Consider the following 26,340-nt stretch of genomic DNA (forward strand, 5'->3'; position numbering starts at 1 on the left):
GCCTAGTTTATGTAAGGCCCTGGGTTTGAGTCCCAGCTCCACAAAAATAAATAAATAAATAAACTTTCTCTAAGATAGGAGCACAGCAGAGATCCCCAAGGTGGTTCTGGCCAGCACTGCCTCTTCCTCAGTTCACCCAAGTTGTACGGGAAAGAGGAGCATAAACTCTAATGGGGAGAAAAAAAACATGCAGAAAGAAAAGAGGTGTGGGGGGAGTCAATGGTAAATTGTAATTAAGCCACAATTTAAAGTTGATGTATGAGTCACGCTGACACATAGTTAGTGCAGATAGATCTATGCAAATGAGCATGGAAAGGACGGAAAGGATACTGTAAAGAACAAGCCAACTAGCCCCTCCCCTGCTCTTCCCACATTTACCACCATCAAATTTGTCACCATGTCAACCTTGGGGAGATGAGAAAAATAAAATATATATGCTATGATTTTCATGATACTGAATTTATTTCTTTTAAATTGGTGTCTTATATTCTGAGAGTATATCCTTCCTTCTTTCTTTAGTTCTAAAGTATTTCTTTTATGAACTGACACTAAAAGCATGTGATAATTGTTTTGTTGCTGCTGTTGTTGGCAGTACTGGGGTTTAAACTCAGGGCATTGCACTTGCTAGGCAGTGCTAGGCAGGTGCTCTATCACTTGAGTCACACCTCCAGCCCTTTTTGCTCTGGTTATTTTTGCAACAGGGTCTCACTTTTTGCCCAGGCTGGTGTTTCCCTGAGTAGCTGGGATGACAGGTATTGAGATGGGGTTTTGCTAACTTTTTGCTTTGGCTGGCCTCCAACTGTAATCCTCCTGGTCTCAGCCTCCTGAGTCACTAGGATTACATGTGTGAGCCATTGGTGCCCAGTTAATAATTGGTATTTTTTATGTGCTTCCCTGACAACTTAAAAAAATTGACCATTCTAGGGCTGGAGGCATGGCTGAAGTGACAGAATAACTGCCTAGCAATCATGAAGCCCTGAGCTCAAAGTCCAGTTCCATCAAAACAAACAAAAAAAAGGCTACTCTATGTGGCTTCCCCATCTTAATTTTAAATTTTGGGACTGCACTGATTTGTGAAACACAAATGTCTATTAATTTTCAATCTAGAAAAATACAAATCAAATAGCAAATGGTTACCAACCTATTCAGAACAAATCTCGTTTAATTAACATACACTTCAAGGATAAGACTTAACAAAATCTTATTTTTCATTCTGAACAGCTCTTTCCATAAAATTATTCCATAAGTGTATCAAATTAGTCATAACAACTACTGTTAAGTGATTAATGAAACACTTCTTTATAACCTCTGACAATTTGACAGGAGTGAATTTAATAATAGTAATAAATACAGATGGGACTACATAAATTGAAGCAAGTCCTGATGCAAAGCTCTTCCTGGATTCCACAGCATTTCAGCTTTCTCATCTGAAATGAACCAAGGAATTAATTATAATGATGATCACAGCAAGAAGAAAAAAAATTCAAAACAAAACCCATCCTCTCTGACAGCATGCCTTTGTTCTTGTTACCCATTGCCCACTTCACATGTGCTGGAGTCAATAGACTAACAAAAAAACTCCAAAGACAAGGCAGTGCTTAGGAGGAGGGATGTGGCCAGGGCTTTGTTGTGAAAGAGTAATAAGGCAGGGGCTACTGCCATCTCCCCAGGGCAAGCCCTCTCATTTGCAGTGTAGTTGCAAAAACATTGGCCAAACTTGCTTAGAGAATAGGCATGAACCCAAAGCTGTTTTCGGTCTTAGACAGCATTCCTATCTGTCTTCCCCTAAAGTGGAGGCAGCTTTTCCTCTCCTCCTACTTTCCTCTGAACCCCTTCACCTTCCAGCACCTCCCATCTCTGAAGGAGTATGCCTGGAATGGGCTTGATTCCTCAAAGCACTGCTCTCCATCCCTTATGGAAATGGCCCCAGCCCAGAGGACTTACAGCGCTGTTTCTGCATGAGGGTCTTTCTCCTTTATGCAGAGCTAAAAGCAAGCACAAGAGCAATGAGTTCCCCTGCTTTCCTAAGGTCTGCAGGTAAACATTTTAAACGCATCAATGTGGCTTAAGGATAGATGCTGTGGAAATACAGTCACCTCTGTACTCGCTCAGGTCTCTTTTCTTTGGCCACATTGAGTGTTTATTGAAATTTGGGAAGAGTAACTCAATCAGAATGCTTCCAGGATTCTTAGACAGCCGGGTATTTCTCTCTCTTTTTGCTTGTTTGTTTGTTTTGGTCATATTAGGTTTTGAACTCAGGGCCTCATGCTTGCTAGTCAGGTGCTCTATCACTTGAGCCACTCTACCAGCTCTGTGTGTGTATGTTTTAATAGGAAAAATTGCTTTGGATTGGAACAGAGGGTGCAGGGAATTTCTTTGAGGAAAGCATTGTTGTCCTGAACACCATTCAAGCTCCATGTTGCAAGAATGCCCTTTGCTGACTGATGAGCTCAGCCGAGGGCATACTGGGCCTTTCTTCTGAGGCTTTCTGCCATTTATCCTCCTTGGCACTGAATTAACTGGCAGGGTCAAATGCAGGGCACTAACCTATACACGCACTTCCTCTGAGTTATGTGGAGTTGTGACCTTGACCACTAGACAATTGAAACCCTGCCCTCTGCATCTGGGCAGATGCAGTATTCAAGTGGTGTGTGTGCCCATCTCTGAATCCAGAGCAGATGTTCTGCCCTATATTTATTTATTGTACTGCAGACAACATAGCAACAGGAGAGAGAAATTTTTATTCTCATTTATTTATTTGGTTTTTTGAAACAAGATCACTCAGGTTCTTTTTTTTTTTTTTTTTTTTTCAGTACTGGGGCTTGAACTCAGGGTCTTTACCTTGAGCCACTCCACCAGCCCTATTTTTTTGTGAAGGGTCTTTTCAAGATACAGTCTTGTAAACTATTTGCCCAGTCTAGCTTTGAACTACCATTCTCCTGATCTCTGCCTCCTGAGTACCTAGGATTACAGGTGTGAACCACCGGCACTCAGCTCAAACTCAGTTCTTTCTGCCTCTGTCTTCTGAGTGCTAGGATGACAGTCATGTGCTGCCACCCAGCAGGGAAAATTGACAAGGAAGAAAAATCAACTCCAAATCCTCTACCCTTAGCAACAGAACTAATTTTGTGCAGGCCTTGTCTGTCCTTTGTAAAGAAATACTCAAAAAATATGCACAATTATTCTGTAAGCAGAGTCATTTTGTCATATTTTTTCTGCAGTGCTGGGGATCAAACCCAGGGTCATGAGCATGCTGCACACAAACTGTGCCCCTGAGCCTAGTCGCCAGCCTTTCAAATGACTTTCTACCTCAGATAACTCAGAATACTTAGTTACCTGCATTAGTCTTTCCCTTCTAGCAAGCAGTCCGAAACACAATGTCAGAAAGACCACGACACATGCAGCAATAATGGCTTCTATTGGTAAAGGTTTAGTTTTATCTGTTGGAAATGCAAACACAGGGAAGAATAATGATTTATCTGCTCTGGTACCTATGTCCCAGTCATGGTGCCTTGTACTTTGCATATGTCATCCTCTTAGTTAAATCCCCCCAGCAAGCCAAAGGCAGATGTTAGTGTCCCCTTGGTTTTTTTGGAACCAGAGGTTTTGAGAGGTTCCAAAATCATCAAACTAGTAGAGGCAGGTTTTGAATCCATTCCTTTGTGAAAGAATATATTATTATAATATAAATAACCCCCCACAAGCAAGTAGTCAGACAATTTGTGCTTTCTTCATCCAGTTTTTGCCACACAGAAAACAGAAGTAGGCTAAGGTCAATTTTTTCCCTGCTTTTTTTTTGAAAAGCCTGAGACATCCCAGATGGGAAAAGAGAGGGAGGAAGGCTGAAAGAGCAGGAAGACAAAGCTCTTTGGATTAAGAAAGAGAGAGATCTATGGGCCTTAGGAGCAGTAGGGACAGTTGTACCTATACTGTGTTAGTGCCCCAGGCAGGTCACAAGATATTTTTAAAAGGTGGCTGCAAGGTGCCCCTAGGGGAAGTAAGGCTCTAAGCATTAGCCTTGCCGCCTTGTCAAAGATTTCCGTACTTCTCTAAATGACACGGAAAGACAGAGTGTCTAACTTGGACCAGGAAGAAATCAGTGACAACCATGACAGCTTGGAAGTGAGGTGCACTCCCCTTATTTTCTGAACATCAGGTAAGCCAAGCTGTTTTCCTCATAATGCCTGTGTTTGCAAGCTTTCTAAGAGCTTATGAAAAGATATGAGAACTCAAGAAAATGGATTGGCTCCAAAAGATGAAAAGAAAGTAGCAAAATTGATCAAAAATAATAAATGTTTAAACATCTATGAAATGTAACTTTGTGTCAACTGTAACCCAGCAGTTAAGAAATAATGTTTCAATTTTGAGAACAAAATCAGTAACTTACATACAACAAATTTCAAAAGCTATGCAAGTTATAAAACTCTTTTCCAAGTGTTTATAGCAAGAAATATGCTTAATGTGCTTTACTTTAATATGTTTGATACGATAGGAGATGAAATTCTCGAAGGTAAAAGTGCTTAGGATCAACAAAGGTTTTTAAATGACCTAGTCTAAGCCCTGAATTCTGATGTCACTCAAGGAAGGGAGTAGGCTCAAATCATGGATAAAATAGAACGCTAGAAATTTAAAGGAAATAAAGAGTGCAGAACTTACAATACAGCTGAGTTTTTGATTGAGGTAGAGTCAACAAATATTAACTGGGTAACTAATGTGTGTCAGGCCTATGTTTCACTCAGTCAAAAAATAGGACAGACATGGAAGGTGCTGCCTTCACAGAAATCATAGTCTAGTGGGTCAGACGTCTGTTTTTGTTGTTCAGCAAACAAAAACTACAGGTAGAGATAGTGTTATAAAAGAAACAGAGCCACAGAGACTGTTGAAAGGCAAGAGGTGGGAGGAGGGAAAGGTGTGTCCTTAGATAAACCTAACTTTAAAGGCTAACCCTTAATTGACTCAATTATGAAATATAGTTTATTCCTCCACAACTATATAGCATACTAACTAAATCATCTTGTAACTATTTTTTCCCACTATTTTTCCATTTCCTGTTCAGCATAATTTTGGAGTGGATTCAACATCTCTCATTTTTTTTGTGGGAGTGCTGGGGATTGAACCCATTGCCTACTACATGCTAAGCACACACTCTACCACTGAGCTACTCCCCTAACCCCAAAGCATCCTTCACTTCTGCCCTGTCTTGGCTGTTCCTAAAAATTATTCTTATGAATGTATTCTTACCAACCGTCTGGAGGAACTCTGCTCAATGGACCTTCTTCTAGAAGGCTCTGACTCTATAATAGCCAGCTCTAGGGCACAGTAAAGGCCTTTACCTTACCGGGGACTCTTCACTTCCATACCAAGAAAAGACATCAGAACAAAGGGGAAATAAAAATGGGATGCTTAGGAAAAGCACTCAGAATGCAGTCACAGCTTGAAATATTTTTACCAAGCTGAATAAAATGAAACCACATGTGACAGCTTTCGTTCCACAAATAAGCTGAAATACCCATCTGACCCATGGGCTCACTTTGGATTCCAAGTTCCTGTTGTGACTTTGACACACGTAAATAAATGGACCTCTCCCTTTGTCCTGTTTTCGCGCTCTTATTTGTAATCAACCTTGGTGTCCCCTCCCTCAGATTTATTATGGTAAAAATTCCAACATGTGGGCTACATCTCATGCTCCAGAAAAGCCCTATGAGAGCATTTCCAGCTTTTCATGGCCTCATTTAGAAACCACCCCACTGAGCGGTGAAGCTAGGAGAGCCTCACAGAGGATTTGGCCTCAAGCCTGAGCACCAACAGCAGAAGGCTTTGCTATGAAGGCAGCCAACAGCCAAGGAAATAACAAAGCAAGAAGAAATAAGAAAAACAAGTTGGTTTGGAAGAACTCCACCCGAAACAAGTTCTGCCCACCTGAAAGGCAATTTGCTGTTTGCCACACAAGCTGCAAGTTTTTTTTTAAAATGTGACACAGAGCATAATTATGGGCAATTATGATTTCTTCTTAGCCGAGAGAGATGATAGAATTCCCTAGTCTCCAAGTGTGGTCTTAACAACCAGTTAGGATGGCATGGTGTGAGAACCATCCTGCCATGCTTTTGTGGTCCTGAGGGAGGTGAAAAGTCACAAGCTTCAAGGTAGTGTTCCTTCTACTACTTCTATCCTAGGGGTATTTAGGTTATTTGTAGGTTTGGTTTTTCTGAAGCAAGTATCCCTTAGCATACTGTCACGGCTTGTACAACAAATCACTGAACAGGCCAGTGGTCACAGGGATGGGCATTCAACCCATCTCTTCCTCCCCACCAACCACTCTGTGTCCCAGACTCCCATTCTCTGATCAGGGGAGGAAATAAGGCATCCTATGGTTACATCAGTTCATTACTTCTGGAGAGGATTCAATTGACTTCCTGGGGACTGGCAAGAAAGGCGATGAGTGGGAACAGGGAGAGAAATAACAAGACATGAGTAACATTCTAACGAGGTACAGAAGCCCCAGCCTGTTTGGCTGCTCCTTGCCTACTGGCCCGAGACCAGAACGTGTGTGCAAGGTTTTTCTCCATCTGCTTCACCAGGTAGCTTGCCTTTCTCTTTTAGCCTGAGCAAGGACTGAGGAAGTAAAAAACACTCAGAGCTTCATTTGTTCTCTATTATTGTAAAAATGATAAACCTGGGTAGATGAAGCAGAAAGCCAAGAGAAAGAGCCTTTAATCACCATCTCTTCTTACTTCCTCTTCTAGGTTAGAATTTAAGAGTCTGGAGTGACTTCGGAGACCCATTTAAAAAAAATATCTAGTCAGTGCCTTCCTTCTTTATGGTTCTCAATTCTCTACTGTTTGTTACTAGTTTCTGAACTCGAAGACCAGTTCCTACATACCTGCTGCCCAAGAAAATTCATGGAATTATTTCCTGAAAAACAACCAGAATTGCTTTCTGCCCTTGGTTCTAGAAAAGGATCTTTGCTCAAAAAGCAGTGTTGTGGAGGACCTTGAGAGCTTGTTTGGAGGTTCTAGCAGGGGAGCGCAGCTACTCGTATACCCTTGACCAGAGAACGGTCCTCCTCTATCGGGGATGGTTATCCTCTTCCACCCAGGGCGCACCTTCGGGAGGGACGCACACGGAGCCGTGAGGGAGGAAGGGGACACCCGCCTAGCCAGCCAGATCAGCCGAGTCAACCCTGGCGATCAGTGGGGTGACAGATGTCACAGCCAGATCTCCCTCACATCTGCAGTGTTGTATAGAGAATAGGTCTAATTTCCCTGAAAAGTGGAACTAGAATTCTTAATGCAAAATTCCTTGGCTGAGAATAATTTTCCAAAGAAAACTGTAGCTAGTAATCATAATTGTTATCACCATCCGTTGTTTCAAAAAGCATCTGCTGAGCCTTTATTCCTGAGTTTTGCACCTGGCTGGGTATTACTTTAAAAAAGAAGAAGAAGAAGAAGAAGAAGAGTTCCCAGTGGCTCATGCCTGTAGTCCTAGCTATTCAGAAGGCAGAGATCAGGAGGATCAAGGTTCGAAGCCAGCCTGGGCAAATATTTGAGACCCTATCCTGAAAAAACCCTTCACAAAAAAGCCCTGGTGGAGTGGCTCAAGGTGAAGATCCTGAGTTCAAGCCCTGGTAACAGAAAAAAAAAAAGAAGAAGAAGAGTTACCTTCAACAACTAGGTGAAAGTCCATGGTCTCCAGTTTTATAGATGAGTTTGCAACACAGCTGTAGGTTCCACTGTCAGACTTCTGGACCTTGGTGATGGACAGCTGTAAATACTCACTTGTCTGTTGGATCTGATAATTTTTCTCTAAGGTCAGGACGCTGTTGTCTCTGTACCACATCATTTGAGCCTGGGGGTTGGATTTCACATTGCAAACCAGCTTTACATCGCTGTCTTCCTCAACTGTTTGGAAGTCATTTCCACTTAGGAGAGGAGGAACTGCAAGATTCAAGCATTCAGGTTTAATTGGAAGATAAGCAGTAGTTCACTGACAGCATTCAAGGTCTTCCTTTCATCTATCATATAGTCATTCACTTATTTGACAAAAATTTGAGTAACTATTGTGTGCCAAGCAATACATTCAGTTCCAAGCCTCATAGAACTGTTAATGTGGTGAAGACAAATCAAAACAGGATTATCTTGATGAACATAATACATATGATAATGAATCTGTACCAAGTAGACAATTGGTAACACTATCCATAAATGTAAGCCTGGGGTTTTGTCCTCTGAGGGTTAATGTAATAAACCAACCTGTGCTGGCATTGGGTCATATGGTATAATGCTAAAAAGGCAGGTGTTTCCGTTTGCCCTAATTCTTACAGCACTTACTGTGATTTTGAGACAGTTAATTAACTGTTAAGGCCTCAGTTTCCTCATCCAAACAAACAAAAAAGGATATAATACCTTCCTCATGGGTTGCCTTGAAGATTAAATAAGATAATCCCTGTAAAGAATTTACCACAGTGCTAGTTACTATTATTACTGAGGTGGTGGTGGTAATTTTGAAGACTCCTCACACCCTCTATTATTTGCATCTTATCTAACCACATTTGCCCTGGCCATATATTTGCCAAGGTATATTTGCATTTCCTTAGCAATGCTCTAGAAATAAACATCCTCCTCCCAAAAGGCATTCGAATCATGACAACTCCAGCATCTATGGAAGGTTAGTGACTCCTCTGACCCTCTGTTCAGCTAATTCTTACTCTCTCCACGAGAAGAACAGTCGGAGATGCATAGTCAAACACATTCATCTTCTATTTTATTATTGCTTGTTTTTTGATACTGTTTCTTACTATGTAGCCCAGGCTGACCTTGAACTCTTGATCTTCCTGCCTCTGATTCCTAAACACACTCATCTTCAAAGAATTCCAACCCTTGCCCTCCACCAAAACTTTCCAACATCCAGAGGGAAAAAATGGCTGAGTTGATGTTCCCTACTTGTTTATGGCCCTTGCATTTATTTTTCTGACAGAGGTGCAGAAGAGTAATAAAATAGGTGCAGAGTAGGCAGTAGGAAGGAGGTAGACATGGAGAAGGGGAAAAAGGAAAGTTGTATAATCCACACTCTGAATAATTAGACCCTGAGTAGGCTGTGCTATTAATAACTTTCTCAGAAGAATGACATTTTGTTGCTCTTTGCAGTAAGCTTGAATTCTGTATCCATATCCAACAAGGATGTGATATGCTACTCAGAAATGCAGGAGGCTGCTGAGATAGAGAACATATTAGCCAACTAGAACAGTTCACTTGTGGACAGATCCTATTAGTTGGTCCTCATTTTTTTTTTTAGTATCTCACTATGTAACCCAGGCCAGCTTCAAACTTTCAATCTTCCTGCCTCTGGCTTCAGAGGGCTAAGATTACAAGCATGCACCACCAGGCCTGGCTTGTTCCTTTTAACTATTTAGAATTAATATTTAAGCATGTCAGCTATACATGAGCATTCCTTTAAAAAAATTAGCACATTTCAAATAAAGCTAAGACCCTCTTTGATTCCAGCCCGGCCATTTTCTGACTCCCCCAGCATAATCTACTGCTATGAATTTAGGATAAATCTGTCCAGCTTTTTAAAAATAGTTTTCTATACATATAGTGTACCCATATGAAAAATTTTGTATTGTTTCAGGAGCATGGGTAGAGGTAACATAAAATACTTCATTCTCTCAATAATTTGCATGTTTTTGAAATATCTCTACATCAATCCTCAGAGCTCCAGCTCACTGCTTTTAGAGTACTCCAGTAGGGCTGGTGGAGTAGTTCAAGTGGTGGACCACCTGCCTAGCAAGTGTGAAGCTCTGAGTTCAAACTCCAATACTGCCAAATTAAAAATGAATATTCTAGAGTGCTCCCTTACAATATTTGACTCCTTTAGTTTGATGGGGATTAGATTGTTTTCATTTTAAAAATGTTAAAAAGTGGTACAATAAACACCCTCGCAAATGTCTCTTTATACACTTGTTCGGGTATTTCTCCAAGGTTAATATCTAGAAAGAGAAATGCTAGACTATAGAGAAGGAAGGGAAAGGAAGAAATGGGAAAGGAGGAGAGAGGAGAGGGAGAAAAGAGGAGGAGAGGGGAGGGGAAGAGAGGGGCGGAGAGGAAGGGAAAAATAAAACTTTCAAGGCAGGTAGCAGATACCCAGTGTGGTGAGGGTGTGAGGAATGTAAATTGGGTAATTTGGTAAAATCAAGACCTAGATCTCAATACCAATGGCTGGTGCAGGCATTGCAGATTGGCAATTTCTTTTCCCTTCACTCACAAATAACATTCAGCACCACTGAGACAGACACCATCTGATTGCTCTGCAGCTTGCAGGTGAAGTTGACGCCATTGTCATCTACACTGATGGAAGAGACACAGACAGAGCTGGTGTTGATTTTGTTTCCAGATTTCAAATCCACTGTCCCCTCTTCTCGATACCAGAGCAGTTCTTCATCTCTGGTGTGGTTTTGAACGGTACATTCCAGAGATTCTTGGACCCCAAGTTGAGTGTTCAGGATATAGTTCTCAGTTTTACCATTCACAGTTAAAACAGAACCTGGGAGTATAAAACATGCAGAGTGAGCAACCTAGATGTCCATCAACTGGGGATGGGTTAAATGAATTATGTTACATTAGTACAACAAAATATACTCTCAACAATTAAAAATAGTAATATTGAGCTACATGAGTTTTTACAAACAAGTAGACCCATAATACATTGTTAAGTAACAAAAGAAAAAGATTAAAAATGGTGGTCATCAAATTTTGCTGCACATAAAAATCGCCCATGTATCTGATTGATTGACAGAGTACAACCTGGTGATGGGCTCCTCCCCTGTGTTGGGGATCTAATCCAGGGCTTTGCATACACTAGCCAAGTGCTCTACCACTGAGTTCCATCCTCAGTCTCCCAGATGGTTTTAAAGTGCAGTGAAGTCTGAGAATCACCATGTTAGAAACCAGTATATATAGATTCTGGGGTGTCACTCAAATGGTAGGGACCATGCCTAGCATGCTTGAGGCCAAGTTTAATCCCTAGTATGGGAGGAGGAATAGGAGGGAGAATGGAGAAATGCCAAACTAACCCCTACTTCAAAGGATTAAAAGTAGGAAAGCAAGGGAATGGGAATTCAGAAATAAAAATGGAAAAGGACTAGCAAAGTAAAAAGGCAGAATATAAATTGCATTTCTAATAATTACTATAAGTGTATCAAAATTAGATATGCATACGGGCAAAAGCTGATTTGAAAATACTTTTATGATAAACTGGTAGGATTATGAACAAATTTGGTCTTGCATTTCTGATGTATTAATATTCTTGGCAATCTAGTAAAATTAAAAGTTGTTTGAATGGCTCTGGTTTATGGGGTAGACAAGGTTTTGTGAGGTTCAGTGATCAGGATATATAGGTTTTTTTCTGCTCTGATTTTTAGAAATCCCTTCATTGATAATAATATATCATGAATTTTAGCTTTTATTTTCCTGGCTCAGAAGCTAGTAACAAAAGCTAGAACTTTAGCTGCTATAGACCTGACTCGCCTGGATAGTATTTGTTAATATATTCAGTAAACATGGGGGCTTTTTTGTTTTGGTTTGCTTTTTTGTTTTTTGTGGGGTTTTTTTGTGATAAATATTGAACCCAGGACTTTATGCATGCTAAGCAAGTGCTCTATCACTAAGCTAATCCCACAGCCCTAACTTGTCTTTCTTTTTAAAAAGTACAAGCTTTGTTAATGAAAATAGGTTGGTGCCTACTATTTTCTACAAGTTTGGAAAAGTGAACACCAAAACGTTGGGTGATTATCTCTGGATTAAGGGATTTGGAGGGATTTTAACTTCTTGTGTGTGTGTGTGTGTGTGTGTGTGTTGTGTGTTGCTGGGGATCAAACCCAGGACCTCTCCCATCTGTAAGCAAGTGTTCTGCCACTGAACCACATTTCCAGCCCTTCTTTTTTTTTTTATTGTTTTATTATTCATATGTGCATACAAGGCTTGGGTCATTTCTCCCTTCTGCCCCCACCCCCTCCCTTACCACCCACTCCGCCCCCTCCTTCTCCCTCCCACCCCCTCAATACCCAGCAGAAACTATTTTGCCCTTATCTCTAATTTTGTTGAAGAGAGAGTATAAGCAATAATAGGAAGGAACAAGAGGTTTTGCTAGTTGAGATAAGGATAGCTATACAGGGAGTTGACTCACATTAATTTCCTGTGCATGTGTGTTACCTTCTAGGTTAATTCTTTTTGATCTAACCTTTTCTCTAGTTCCTGGTCCCCTTTTCCTATTGGCCTCAGTTGCTTTTAAGGTATCTGCTTTAGTTTCTCTGTGTTGAGGGCAACAAATGCTAACTAACTTTTTAGGTGTCTTACCTATCCTTACCCCTCCCTTGTTTTTTTTTTTAACACTTCATTTTTCTTTTCCTTTTTTTAAATTTTTTTTTCTTTTATTATTCATATGTGCATACAAGGCTTGGTTCATTTCTCCCCCCTGCCCCCACCCCCTCCCTTACCACCCACTCTGCCCCCTCCCTCTCCCCCCCCTCAATACCCAGCAGAAACTATTTTGCCCTTATTTCGAATTTTGTTGTAGAGAGAGTATAAGCCATAATAGGAAGGAACAAGGGTTTTTGCTGGTTGAGGTAAGGATAGCTATACAGGGCATTGACTCACATTGATTTCCTGTGCGTGGGTGTTACCTTCTAGGTTAATTCTTTTTGATCTAACCTTTTCTCTAGTACCTGTTCCCCTTTTCCTATTGGCCTCAGTTGCTTTAAGGTATCTGCTTTAGTTTCTCTGCATTAAGGGCAACAAATGCTAGCTAGTTTTTTAAGTGTCTTACCTATCCTCACCCCTCCCTTGTGTGCTAAAGCTTTTATCATGTGCTCAAAGTCCAATCCCATTGTTGTGTTTGCCCTTGATCTAATGTCTGCATATGAGGGAGAATATACGATTTTTGGTCTTTTGGGCCAGGCTAACCTCACTCAGAATGATGTTCTCCAATTCCATCCATTTACCAGTGAATGATAACATTTCGTTCTTCTTCATGGCTGCATAAAATTCCATTGTGTATAGATACCACATTTGCTTAATCCATTCGTCAGTAGTGGGGCATCTTGGCTGTTTCCATAACTTGGCTATTGTGAATAGTGCTGCAATAAACATGGGTGTGCAAGTGCCTCTGGAGTAACCTGTGTCACAGTCTTTTCGATATATCCCCAAGAGTGGTATTGCTGGATCAAATGGTAGATCAGTGTTTAGCTTTTTAAGTAGCTTCCAAATTTTTTTCCAGAGTGGTTGTACTAGTTTACATTCCCACCAACAGTGTAAGAGGGTTCCTTTTCCCCTGCATCCTTGCCAACACCTGTTGTTCGTGGTGTTGCTGATGATGGCTATTCTAACAGGGGTGAGGTGGAATCTTAGTGTGGTTTTAATTTGCATTTCCTTTATTGCTAGAGATGGTGAGCATTTTTCATGTGTTTTTTGGCCATTTGAATTTCTTCTTTTGAGAAAGTTCTGTTTAGTTCACTTGCCCATTTCTTTATTGGTTCATTAGTTTTGGGAGAATTTAGTTTTTTAAGTTCCCTATATATTCTGGTTATCAGTCCTTTGTCTGATGTGTAGCTGGCAAATATTTTCTCCCACTCCGTGGGTGTTCTCTTCAGTTTAGAGACCATTTCTTTTGATGAACTGAAGCTTTTTAGTTTTATGAGGTCCCATTTATCTATGCTATCTCTTAGTTACTGTGCTGCTGAGGTTTCGTTGAGAAAGTTCTTACCTGTACCTACTAACTCCAGAGTATTTCCTACTCTTTCCTGTATCAACTTTAGAGTTTGGGGTCTGATATTAAGATCCTTGATCCATTTTGAGTTAATCTTGGTATAGGGTGATATACATGGATCTAGTTTCAGTTTTTTGCAGACTGCTAACCAGTTTTCCCAGCAGTTTTTGTTGAAGAGGCTGCTTTTTCTCCATCGTATATTTTTAGCTCCTTTGTCAAAGACAAGTTGGTTATAGTTGTGTGGGTTCATATCTGGGTCCTCTATTCTGTTCCACTGGTCTTCATGTCTGTTTTTGTGCTGGTACCATGCTGTTTTTATCGTTATTGCTTTGTAATATAGTTTGAAGTCAGGTATCGTGATACCTCCAGCATTGTTCTTTTGACTGAGTATTGCCTTGGCTATTCATGGCTTCTTGTGTTTCCATATAAATTTCACGGTAGATTTTTCAATCTCTTTAATGAATGTCATTGGAATTTTGATGGGAATTGCATTAAACATGTAAATTACTTTTGGGAGTATCGACATTTTTACTATGTTGATTCTACCAATCCATGAGCATGGGAGATCTCTCCACTTTCTATAGTCTTCCTCAATCTCTTTCTTCAGAAGTTTAGTTTTCCTTGTAGAGGTCTTTCACATCTTTTGTTAGGTTTACACCTAGGTATTTGATTTTTTTTGAGGCTTTTGTAAATGGAATTATTTTCATGTATTCTTTTTCAGTTTGCTCATTATTAGTGTATAGAAATGCTAATGATTTTTCTATGTTGGTTTTATATCCTGCTACCTTGCTATAGCTATTGATGGTGTCTAGAAGCTTCTGAGTAGTTTTTTGGGTCTTTAAGGTATAGGATCATGTCGTCTGCAAATAGGGATATTTTGACAGTTTCTTTACCTATTTGTATTCCTTTCATTCCTTCTTCTTGCCTAACTGCTCTGGTTAGGAATTCCAGTACTATGTTGAATAGGAGTGGAGATAGTGGGCATCCTTGTCTAGTTCCTGATTTTAGAGGGAACGGTTTCAGTTTTTCTCCGTTAAGTATAATGCTGGCTGTAGGTTTGTCATATATAGCTTTTATAATGTTGAGGTACTTTCCTTCTATTCCTAGTTTTCTTAGAGCTTTTATCATGAAATGGTGTTGGATCTTATCAAAGGCTTTTTCTGCATCTATTGAGATGATCAAGTGGTTTTTGTCTTTGCTTCTGTTAATGTGGTTTATTACGTTTACTGATTTTGGTATGTTGAACCACCCCTGCATCCCTGGGATGAAGCCTACCTGGTCATGGTGAATAATCTTTTTGATGTGTTGTTGAATTCGGTTTGCCATTATTTTGTTGAGGATTTTTGCATCAATGTTCATTAAGGAGATTGGCCTATAGTTCTCCTTTTTGGAGGTGTCTTTGCCTGGTTTTGGGATAAGTGTAATACTGGCTTCATAAAATTTGTTAGGCAGTTTTCCTTCCCTTTCTATTTCGTGGAACAGTTTAAGGAGGGTTGGTATCAGCTCTTCTTTAAAGGTCTGATAGAATTCAGCAAAGAATCCATCAGGTCCTGGACTTTTCTTTTTGGGGAGACTCTTGATTGCTGCTTCAATTTCATTTTGTGGTATAGGTCTATTCAGGTGATTAATTTCCTCTTGGTTCAGTTTTGGATGATCATATGTATCTAGAAATCTGTCCATTTCTTTGAGATTTTCAAATTTATTTGAATATAGGTTCTCAAAGTAGTCTCTGATGATTTCCTGGACTTCCATGGTGTTTGTTGTTATCTCCCCTTTTGCATTCCTGATTCTACTAATTTGGGTTTTTTCTCTCCTCATTTTAGTCATGTTTGCCAGGGGTCTATCAATCTTGTTTATTTTTTCAAAGAACCAACTTTTTGTTTCATTAATTCTTTGTATGGTTTTTTTGGTTTCTATTTCGTTGATTTCAGCTCTTATTTTTATTATTTCTCTCCTTCTATTTGTTTTGGGATTTGCTTGTTCTTGTTTTTCTAGGAGTTTGAGATGTATCATTAGGTCATTGATTTGGGATCTTTCAGTCTTTTTAATATATGCACTCATGGCTATAAACTTTCCTGTCAGGACTGCCTTTGCTGTGTCCCATAGGTTCCGGTAGGTTGTGTTTTCATTTTCATTGACTTCCAGGAACTTTTTAATTTCCTCTTTTATTTCATCAATGATCCATTGTTCATTAAGTAATGAGTTATTTAGTTTCCAGCTCTTTGCATGTTTTTTTGTCTTTACTTTTGTTGTTGAGTTCTACTTTTACTGCATTGTGATCAGATAGTATGCATGGTATAATTTCTATTTTCTTATATTAGCTGAGGCTTGCTTTCTGCCTTAGGATATGATCTATTTTGGAGAAGGTTCCATGGGTCCAGCCCTTCTTTATTCTTTTTTTTGGTGGTGTTGGGATTTGAACTCAAGGGTTCATGCTTGCTAGGCAGATGCTCTACTACTTGAGACTTCTTGATTCTTTTATAGATAGCCTAATTTGATGCTAAGGATTGAACCCAGGACCTTGCCTGTGCTAAGTAAGCATGCACTCTACCACTAAGCTACACCCCCAATCCCTTGCTTATTTTATTTTATCATGACTATTATTGCTTTTAAAATCTGGGAGGGGGAGAGAAAATGCAGGAAAGATTTTCTCATAAATGATACATTCAAATAAACAGAAGATTATTATAAGGTAAGTATTAAAATGCATGAAAATGTAGGAAAAAATGTCCTGCAGCTCTGGAGAGAATAGAGTTCTTCACCTTCACTTGTACAACAGAACCATAAAAGCAATATTTTTCCACTTAATTTTTTATTATGTTATCTGACTCCTATACTCTAAGCCATACTAATTGTGTAGCCATTCCAAATTAGAATTTAAGGTTGCCCTGGGCATTGGTGGCTCATGCCTGTAATTCTAGCTACTAGTGATGAGGCAGGCTAGGTTAGGGACAGTCTGGGATTGTTCCCCTTCTTGGCTCAAGGGTTCCTCTCCCTAGCCCACAGGTGAGAGGAGCCGGGTGATGGCACTCAGAGGGAACACCCCCGTCTGAGTTCAAGGTGATATAAACCCTGGCCCTGCTCCTCCTTCTTCTTTTTCCCTTTCCTCACCTGGCAGAATGAGTAATTCCCTTTTTCTCAATAAAGCTATTCTACCTCACCCCATCCCTGTGCTCTGCATGGGTTCTTCCATTTGGAACACAAAAACCAAGATCATCTGATCACAGACTGAACCAGCACCATTAATAGAGAGGCTGAGATCAGGAGGATCATGGTTCAAGCTTAGCCAGGGAAAATAGCTTGCAACATTCCATCTCCAAAATAACTAGGGCAAAATGAACTAGAGGTATGGCTCAAGTGACAGAGCACCTGCTTTGCAAGCACAAAGCCTGAGTTTAAATCCCAGTCCCACTAAAACAAAAAGAAAAAGAAAAGAATTTAAGGTTGCACCCAATGTCTATCAATTATTTTTTAATGTGAAAGATTTTCTTTCTCTAAAAGAGAGGCCAAGGGTAATATGAACTTACTTGTCATCTCACGTGGCAAAAACAAAATCCCTAAAAGTAGAAGCCTGCACAGTTGCCTTGAACTGCTCCTTTCCCAGGCCATCTTTAATGAATTCAAGGTGAATCTGTTGGGGGGAAAGGAATGCAGTTGGATCTGTACTTTGGTCTACAATGAGTTTATGAACCTTCTTCCTATCTATTAAACATTTAAAAAAAGAGTCCCAGATGAATCATCCCAGCTGTAATGGTACAACTTCTAGTTTTTAATTAAACAACTCTATTCTGATCAAGTTCAAAGTACTTTCAGTGTTGATATTTTTTTAAGGCAACAAAAAGAAAATGACAAGGAAGTAGGCTATACAGTATAAGTTTTCCCTAGGGAAAACTAAACTAGTCTTCCCTAGAAAAAGAGAATGTCATTTTAACAGAAAGAGAAATGAAACTTGCCCCATTCGTAGGTGGTCCTTAGTAGACAAAGTGAAACTTTTTGAAAGTCATTTGGTTCATTTTTGAAAAGTTGTTTTCTAATCATACAGAGCTATTGAGACAATTTCAATGGTGTGTATTTAGAAAGGACTCAGTGGAAACATGATCTCTAATTGTAACGTTAATGTCTTCTTGATTCTCCATCTTCCTACTCTTTCCTCTTGACCAAGAATGGATTACAAATAACAAATAATCATTATTTTGCTTTTGTTCCTACATCCCTCCTCTTAAGATATTCTCTATTTTCATCAGGGAAAAGCAAATATCCACTGCTTTCTCTCCAGAGTGCCACTATATTGGGGCTGAGTTATGTTGGGGCTGAGGCTGTTTGTAGCTCAGTGGTGGAGCACTTGCCTAGCATTTGCGAGGTCCAGGGTTCCATCCAGAGCACCACAGAAGAAAAATAATCAAAAAGAAAGGAAAAAGAGCACTACTACAAATATAGTAGAAACTCATATAGAATGCCTTCTATGGAATTGGTACTGTGCATTAAGTACTTCACATACATTCTTTCAATCATGAACCCTACAACTTCCCTCTTGAGGTAGCTCTCTCCTTTCCTCCCTTCTTCCCTTCCTCTCTTCCTTCTCCCCTTCCCTCCTTTCCTCTTCCTTTCTTTCCTTTAAAATTTATCTTGAGGTAGTTTCTATAGGTTCAGAGAGATGATGTAATGTGCCCAAGATCCCAAAGATTGTAAATGTCAGGGCAGAACTCCCAAGACCATGACCATAACACCCTCCTACCTAGACTGATGTTTTCTTCCTTTAAAAGCTGAAGTTAATCCCTTCCAGTCCCTCGTCACTTTGTGGACCTTAGCAACTTTAGTGCTTTGTCATCTTAACATATGTATTAACTGTCAAGAGCCAGAATACACCAGTGACTACTTTGAGCCTTCTCCATTCCTCCCCTGTCCCAGGCCTGTCCTGACAGGAACCAGTCTCATTCCTGCCAGGCTCACTCATCTGTTTTGGCTGGCAAACCTGCTTTAATCGTTAATAAGATGCAATTAGTACTAACATTGATTCTTTTGTAATTTTAAATTTTTGCCCAAGATATTTCTATCTATCACTCTGTTATAACAGTGATGATTTCAGAATTTGGTCATTAATAGAGTTATTTCAAGCATTCACTCTCCATAGCGGGTGCTCAGTAAAATCTGGGAGTATAGGCTTCTTGACAGACCTTACCCCATCCTGTGAAGGGGAGAACTGACGTCTTCTCTTTTTGTCCTTTCCACCCACCAAGACACCAACTTTTCAAAATGTATTTCCCTCACTTGACTCTACGTTCTATACAAGACAGGCTTGCCACTTACCTGCTGAGCTCTGAAAACTGACTTCTTTGGCTGACTGTTCTTCTGCCCAGGAACCCTGAATTCTTTCCCTTGTTACTCTCCTTTATAATACTTGAATTCAAACACTTTATGACAGTAGGGTCAAATAAATAAGATAAATTGGGTTCAAAGTCTGTTTCTCTTTATGGATTCTTAGAGAAGGCAGTAATTGGGAAAGGCATCTTCTTAACATCTAAGTTTTTCTCTGTACCCAGGTTACTAGGTGGGGCCGGATATTACTAACAGGAGTGTATTGTTCCAAGAAAGCCAGAACTTGTGCAAAAATCTGTAGCACATCTCACCAAATGTTGTCATACTCAAATGAGATGACTGGGTTTTGACAATCTGATAGCTTGGGGATTGTGATGGGAAAAGGCCGAGGAGAGGCTTGTCTTTCACAATAATCAGAACATTGGAAGATTCCACACAACTAGATGCTGGAAAAGTACTATTTACTACTGGTAACTCCAGCCCACTGTGTAAGCTGTGTCACGCCAGGCACACTAGAGAACAGTTTTAGCATCCTGAAGCTCTCACCTAATTGGAGAATCGTTGCATTATACTTCCAAGAACTAGCAACTGGGGAAAACTTAACATTCAAATGTACTTATGTTTATGGTATATTACCCATGCAAATTTTATTTGCCAAGAATAATTGTTCCCATTTTTATAGAAAAATAGAAGAGTATTTATGGCAATCTATACTTTTTTTTTCTTTTTCTATTGTATGAGGATTGAACCCAGGATCTTGCCTATGTGAGTTAAGTGAGCTGTATCTCCACCCAATGCATACATTTCCACTCATTGGTTAGGCACACCAGAGTTTCTTACTAGTTGTGCAACTTTGAAAAGTTCTTCATCAACACAGCAGAAGTAATAATAGTACCCTCTGTGAGCCACTGTGAGGATTAAATGAAATGAAGGGTGAAAAGCTGCTTTCCAGTAAACTCTTCATAAACAGTAATCATGTATTGTTGTTAAGATAGGTTGCGCAGGACATAATAAATAAGTACAGCCTGATTATAGTAGCATTGTTCAAGTAGGATCATCACTAAGAGCAGCTTCTGTTGGCTGGGTACAAGCCTCCAGCTCTTTGAGCTTCCTCCTCTTTCTCCTCCTTTTTTTTCTTCTTCCTCTCCTATTTCTTCTTCTTCTTCTTCTTTCTTCTTCTTCTTCTTCTTCTTCTTCTTCTTCTTCTTCTTCTTCTTCTTCTTCTTCTTCTTCTTCTTCTTCTTCTTCCTCTTCTTCTTCTTCCTCTTCCTCTTCTTCTTCTCCTCCTTCTTCTTCTTATCCTTCTTCTTCTTATCCTCCTCCTCCTCCTGCTCCTTCTCCTCCTCCTCCACTTTCTTCCTTCTCTCTCTCTCTCTCTCTCTCATATTACTGGAGATTGAACCCAGTTTTGCACTTGCTAGGCAAGTGTTCTACCACTTGAGCTTGCCTCCATGGATTTGCTTCTCTATGGACCCAAGAACAATGTGATTTCCTATTATCATTTTAAAATCTCTTTAGCAATAGACTGATGTCTTGGTTAGGATCTCTCCAAAGCACACCTTGCGACAAAGCTTTGGATGCAAATAGTTTACTTAAAAGTGATTTTAGGCCAGGCACCGGTGGCTCACATCTGTAATCCCAGCTACTCAAGAGGCAGAGATTAGGAGGATTGCAATTCAAAATCAGCCCAGGCAAATAGTTCACAAGACCCTATCTCGAAAATACCTAACACAAAAAGGGCTGATGGAGTGGCTCAAGGTGTAGGCCCTGAGTTCAAGCCCCAGTACCCCCCAAAAAAAAAAAAAGACCAACTCAGGAAGCATAGTAAGTATGCTAGGGAAGGGAGGCAAGCTAATAAAGGTTGTATCAATGAACAAGTTACTACTGCAGGTAACTGTCACTGTGGAGCCTTTGACAAGTTCTGTGGAATACACTTCAGAATCAATTCGTGATGGGGAAGGGAGCTTAGGTAGTTGTCTACTAACATCTCACCATCTTTAGGTGAGGGACACTTTGGGAATGTTAAGTCCCTTGGCACTTCCAGACTGCCATGTGAGGCAACCTGTCCCGTGAACCAGCCAGGAATGTCTAGAAAAAGACACACAGAAAGTTACTTGCTATATGGGAACTGTTTGTAGGCACCTCTGTGTAGATCAAGGGGATGTAAGTAGGGTACCAAAAGCAACTCCTACAACTGAATATTAGATGGCATTAGGAAATAATGGTTAATTATTCATAGGTAGGATAATGGTTTTGAAGTTATGTAAGAGAATTCCCTAATTCTCAGGAGATGCCTGCTGAAATATTTAGGGGTTACAACTAAATTTCAAATAATTCAGCATAAGTAGGGCTGGGAATCTAGCTCAGTGGTATGGTATGTGCTTAGCAGGCTCTGGGTTTGATTTACAGCACTACAAAAAATAAACACAAAATAAATATAGAAACATTAACTAACATTTACTGAATCCAGATGAGGCTGTATAGATCTTCATTGTACTATTCTTTCAACTTTTCTGTATGTTTGACATTTTTTATAGCTAAAATGTTGAGGAAATGTACCTAGCATTCATAAAATACATTCCCTTGATATTTAGTTATAAAAAGTCAAGCATACAGAAAATATTTATTGAGTACCTATTATGTGCTAAGTTTTCTAAGTATTGGCAATGCCAGATCCATCCAAGCCAATAGGATGGCTCCATCTTGAATTACGGAAAGATGGGTTATCAAGACCCTCTACTGCCAACTGTGGAAAAGTGTTGTACTAACTCCACAAAACTATAATGTGTACAAAATGAATGGTGCTCCCTAACTTCTACAACATTAAGTACCCGGAAAAACATTCAGATGAATGAAACAAAGCTCCCAGCCTTCACAGGTCTTACATTCTAGAGTAGAAAGTTAATAATGATGGTTGGGAGCCCTTAAAATGCCCTTGGGTGCTGAAGGAGAGATTTCCAGTAAGAAAAATGATAGCATGGTGCCCCCTTTGGAGAGTCAAGGTAGTGATGTGATGGTCCAAGTTCATGTAAATCTCTGGAACATTCCTCTTTCCCATAATTGACAGAGGAGAAAAATCATTTTTCCATCAGTTAAGCCTAGTAGTTAACTTTTATGTCTAAGTAGTTTGGATGACTGGACTATTAAGAGTTTAGAACTTAGGGTGTAGCTCAGTGATTGAGTGCTTGCCTAGCATATGCTAGTCCCTGGGTTGCATCCCCAGTACCCCAAGAAACAAAACAAAACAGAACTAAACAAAATAGAACTAAACAGCTTCTATAAGTAGTATAGACCCAGAGAGGGAAAGAAAGGACAGCCTAAAGGTTGACAATTCTGGGAAAAGAGACTGATGTGCTCCCTATTCCCCAGTCCCAGGCACATCTGGAAAGGTACCAGAGGAGGGAGTTTAGGAACTAGCAGTCATGACTTTCTGATTAGGGTGAGCATAAGAATCACAGGGACAGCTGGGTGCCGGTGGCTCACGCCTATAATCCTAGCTGCTCAGGAGGCAGAGATCAGGAGGCTCACGGTTCAAAGTCAGCTGAGGCAAATAGCTCGTGAGACCTTATCTCAAAAAACCCTTCACAAAAAAGGGCTAGTGGAGAGAGTAAAGGTGTAGGCTCTAAGTTCAAACCCCAGCACTACTAATAAAAAAAAGAATCACGGAGGACTCTATGTGTGTGGCTCAGCAGTATGGCATGCACTTAGCACACATGAGGCCTTGATTTCAAACTCCAGCAACACACATGCATGCACCTACCTTTTCTTCATAATCTCTGATGCGAGTCACAAATCTCACATTTAACAAGCCCCCAAGTGACTCTGATGCAGTGGCTTGTGACTTTCTTTGAGAACCACAGACTATGGGACTAGGCAATTGACCAGAGTGATGAAAGTGAAAACCCTTTAGCAAAGGAAACATATCTAGCACAGTGGCTAATGCCTGGTGGCTACTCCAGAGGCATGAGCTGATAGAAGAAAGGAAAGGAGAGACAGGATGCCCTCAGAGATAAATTAAGAGTGCAAGTTGTGTACTGTGTCCACGAAGGGTATATGTACCCAGGTCTGCTCTGTGGAAGACTGATTCATGGTTAGAGGGATGCAGGCCAAAAGGGTTGTCTGTCCATTTGCTGGGAATGTCATTGGGGGTTTTTAGAGTGACAGAAAAGCTAGACATTTGGTAGTCACAGTCTAGTTGTTGTGGAGTGGTTCTTGATCAATGCAGAGCCACCATGTATTGACTTTTCCATTCAGCATCTAACACAGCATCCACTAACCCACTTAAAATGATTAAGGATTTTAACTTACAGGACTTCAGGATTTCTAACCTGAATAGCAATCAATGATCCTCTAACAACTTCCAATGCCCTGTTATTAGGATTCTCCCATCACCAAAAATCAAGACCCTTATATCAAGATTATCGGCCTACAGATAATCTTAGGAAAAACAGTTGAGCTGCATTTCGCTTTGCTTATGTCCAGTTCTCATAGGCTTCTCATAATCCACTCTCCACACTCCATTAAATTAAAATTTCAGGTAAATAGCAAATACTTCTTCGCTATAAGTGTATCTTATGTAACCATTAATATGCTAATTCATGACAAAGCTAATATTTGGTATATACTGATATTTTAAAAAAATCATTATTTTTCTGAAATTCAAATTTAACTAGGTATACTATCCTGTACCTGGCAATTCTACACTTGTATAGCCTTTGCTTTTTTTTTTTTTTTAAATCAGATAAGTGCAGAAAGGTAAAGGGATATTGTCCAAAGGGGGCATAGCTCTTTAGTGGTGGAACAGAGATCAGAATCCATTCAAGATTGCTGGCGGCCCCATGGGGACCCTGTCTGCAACTCCTGAGGGCTCTACTACAAGTTGAGTGATGTCAACAGCCCCCTGACTATGAAGAAGGAAGGCGTCCAGACCAGAAACCAAACAATGTCTAAGTAAATCCGAACAGTGCAAAAAGGTGCATGATGTGCTAGAGGACTTTCCCAAGAGCAGCTCCTTCAACCCAGCCACCCTGCGCAGACACATGTCATCTCTCAGCCACATTTCCCCTTTCATCCATTCCAGCCTTATGCTGACCATGCCCACACCCATGCACCTGCTGTCCGGCCTTTCCTTCAGACCTCAACACCCTTCCTGTATGGTTATGGCCATGGGTTAGAGTGAGCCCTGCTCAAGGTTCACACGTCTTTGAGCAAAGGAGAGAGTCTCTCTGACCACTTTGATTTGCATTTTTTTTCCAGGAGCAGTATTATGAAGCCTAAATATGATGAGTATATTTTTTGAAGGCAGAAGTAAAAGTATGTTTTTATCACTTTTGCAAAAGAGCTCACAGTGGTGTCTGTGTGCCAACCACTAACTCTGAATCGCACATGTGAATAAGCCATTCAGACTCATATTCCCTATTTAATGGGATCCCTAGTGCTGTGGCAAAAAAAATTGCTGAATATTGTGTATAACTTATATTGTAAGAAATACTGTACATTTGAGGAATACTTTATTGCACCTGGGTAGCTGTAAGAAAGGCAAGAATTTTAAAGAATATGGGGAAATAAAGAATGGAAAATTCAAAAAAAGTAGGTCTGGTATCAAATGGACAACCTGCCAGTTTTGTTTCCTTTCACCGGCCACAGTTTGATGCATTAAAAGAAAAAAATTTTTTTTAATTTGTAGTTCAAAGCTTTTGGACTTTGGAAAGGAAATATCAGTTTCTGGGCATGAAACTGCAGTAAGGGTTTGTGAACAAATTCTAGGTCTACAGGCTTTGTGAACAAATCCCTGTATTTGTTGTTTGTATGTATAATTCAAAGCACCAAAATAAGAAAAGATGTAGAATTATTTCATCATATCATACAGACTGAATTGTTGCACAAATTTATTTACTGCTAGGGCTAACTGGGGTTTTTTTTTTCTCTTTTTTTGGTTTTCAAAATTAATTAATTAATTTTCAGTTGAATAAACTAGATTATATTCAGTTGACTTAAAAAAAGATTGCTGACTGACATACTACATATTTTTCCAAATGTCTTTCTTCAGAATTTCTTAATTTAGCTTCTTGAACCACTAAAAATAATATTCATTTATTTTTTATTTACTCTCCTCCCCCCAAAAAAATCCTTGTGTTGAAGGCTGACTTTGGGTAGATCACAGAGAGAGAGAGAGCTGCTCTGATACGTTGTAAACCCCCAGCCTAAGCAGGTAGTTTAGGAATGGTTCAGTGCCAGGTTCCACGCAAACGTGGGTTGCTTTATGGGCAGGAGGGTGGCCCATCAAGGGTGGCCACCAGTGGCAACAGTGGAGGACTGGCAATGAGGCCATAAGTGAGCTTTAGAGCACTAGGGAAACTGTTGAAATTCTAGGCAAAAATGTGTGTGTGTGTGTGTGTGTGTGTGTGTGTGAGAGTGTGTGTGTGTGTGTGTGTGTGTGTGTGTGTGTGTGTGTATTTTTCTGGGGAGGTGGTCTCCCCAGAAACAGAATAAGACATTCCTTAATGATCTACCTATGTCAAAACCCAAACTGCGGCTGGACACCAGTGGCTCATGTCTGTAATCCTAGCTACTTAGGTGGCAGAGATCAGGAGGATCGAGGTTCAAAGCCAGCCTGGGCAAATAGTGTGTGAGACCCTATCTCGAAAAACCTTTCATAAAAATAGGGCTGGTGGAGTGGCTTAAGGTGTAGGCCCTGAGTTCAAACCCCAGTACCGCAAAATAAAACAAAACAAAAATTTCCTCTGATGTATCCTATATTCCCCTTCCTTCTTGCCCTCCATGAATTTTTAATTTGAAGGAAGGAGTAAGAGAAGTAATTTTTACCGAGTACCTATTACATGCTGAGCCTCTCCACACACTTTTTTTTAAAGTTTTTAAATTTCTTTTATTCATATGTTCATAGAATGTTTGGGTCATTTCTCCCCCCTTCCCCCTGCCCCCTCCCTTTCCCTGGGCCCCCTCCCTCTCCCCTCCACTCCCTCACTACCAGGCAGAAACTATTTTGCCCTTATCTCTAGTTTTGTTGAAGAGAGAGTATAAGCAATAACAGGAAGGACCAAGGGTTTTTGCTAGTTGAGATAAGGATAGCTATACAGGGAGTTGACTTGCATTAATTTCCTGTACATATGTGTTACATTCTAAATTAATTCTTCTCGAACTAACCTGAGAAACAACTCTCTTCACATACCTGTCATCACCTATGCCACACACTCTTTCATTCAGCCCTCACCTCTACCCAGAAGGTGCCCATCACTGTCACCATTT

The 26,340-nt window shown here is 40.1% G+C and overlaps 1 protein-coding gene across 6 annotated transcripts in view; it reads right to left on the reverse strand.

Moving 5' to 3' along the window:
- Positions 1–1,309: 1,309 nt before the first annotated feature.
- Tmigd1 (transmembrane and immunoglobulin domain containing 1) overlaps positions 1,310–26,340 on the reverse strand; it is a 31,679-nt gene continuing 6,648 nt past the window's right edge. For 3 of the 6 annotated variants that reach the window (XM_074046543.1, XM_074046544.1, XM_074046542.1), the window contains exons 2-5: positions 10,261–10,539; positions 7,659–7,934; positions 3,337–3,440; positions 1,310–1,427 (exon numbers count right to left, since the gene is read on the reverse strand). In XM_074046543.1, the coding sequence (XP_073902644.1) occupies positions 1,332–1,427; positions 3,337–3,440; positions 7,659–7,934; positions 10,261–10,539 (755 nt within the window). In that variant the 3' untranslated portion in view covers positions 1,310–1,331. Of the gene's footprint in view, positions 1,428–1,944; positions 1,986–3,336; positions 3,441–7,658; positions 7,935–10,260; positions 10,540–17,285; positions 17,390–19,065; positions 19,267–26,340 lie in introns of those variants that run through there. The other 3 variants (XM_020178831.2, XM_074046540.1, XM_074046541.1) reach the window with 3 other exon arrangements.

Source organism: Castor canadensis, chromosome 11, assembly GCF_047511655.1.
Source record: "Castor canadensis chromosome 11, mCasCan1.hap1v2, whole genome shotgun sequence".
Lineage (NCBI taxonomy): Eukaryota > Metazoa > Chordata > Mammalia > Rodentia > Castoridae > Castor > Castor canadensis.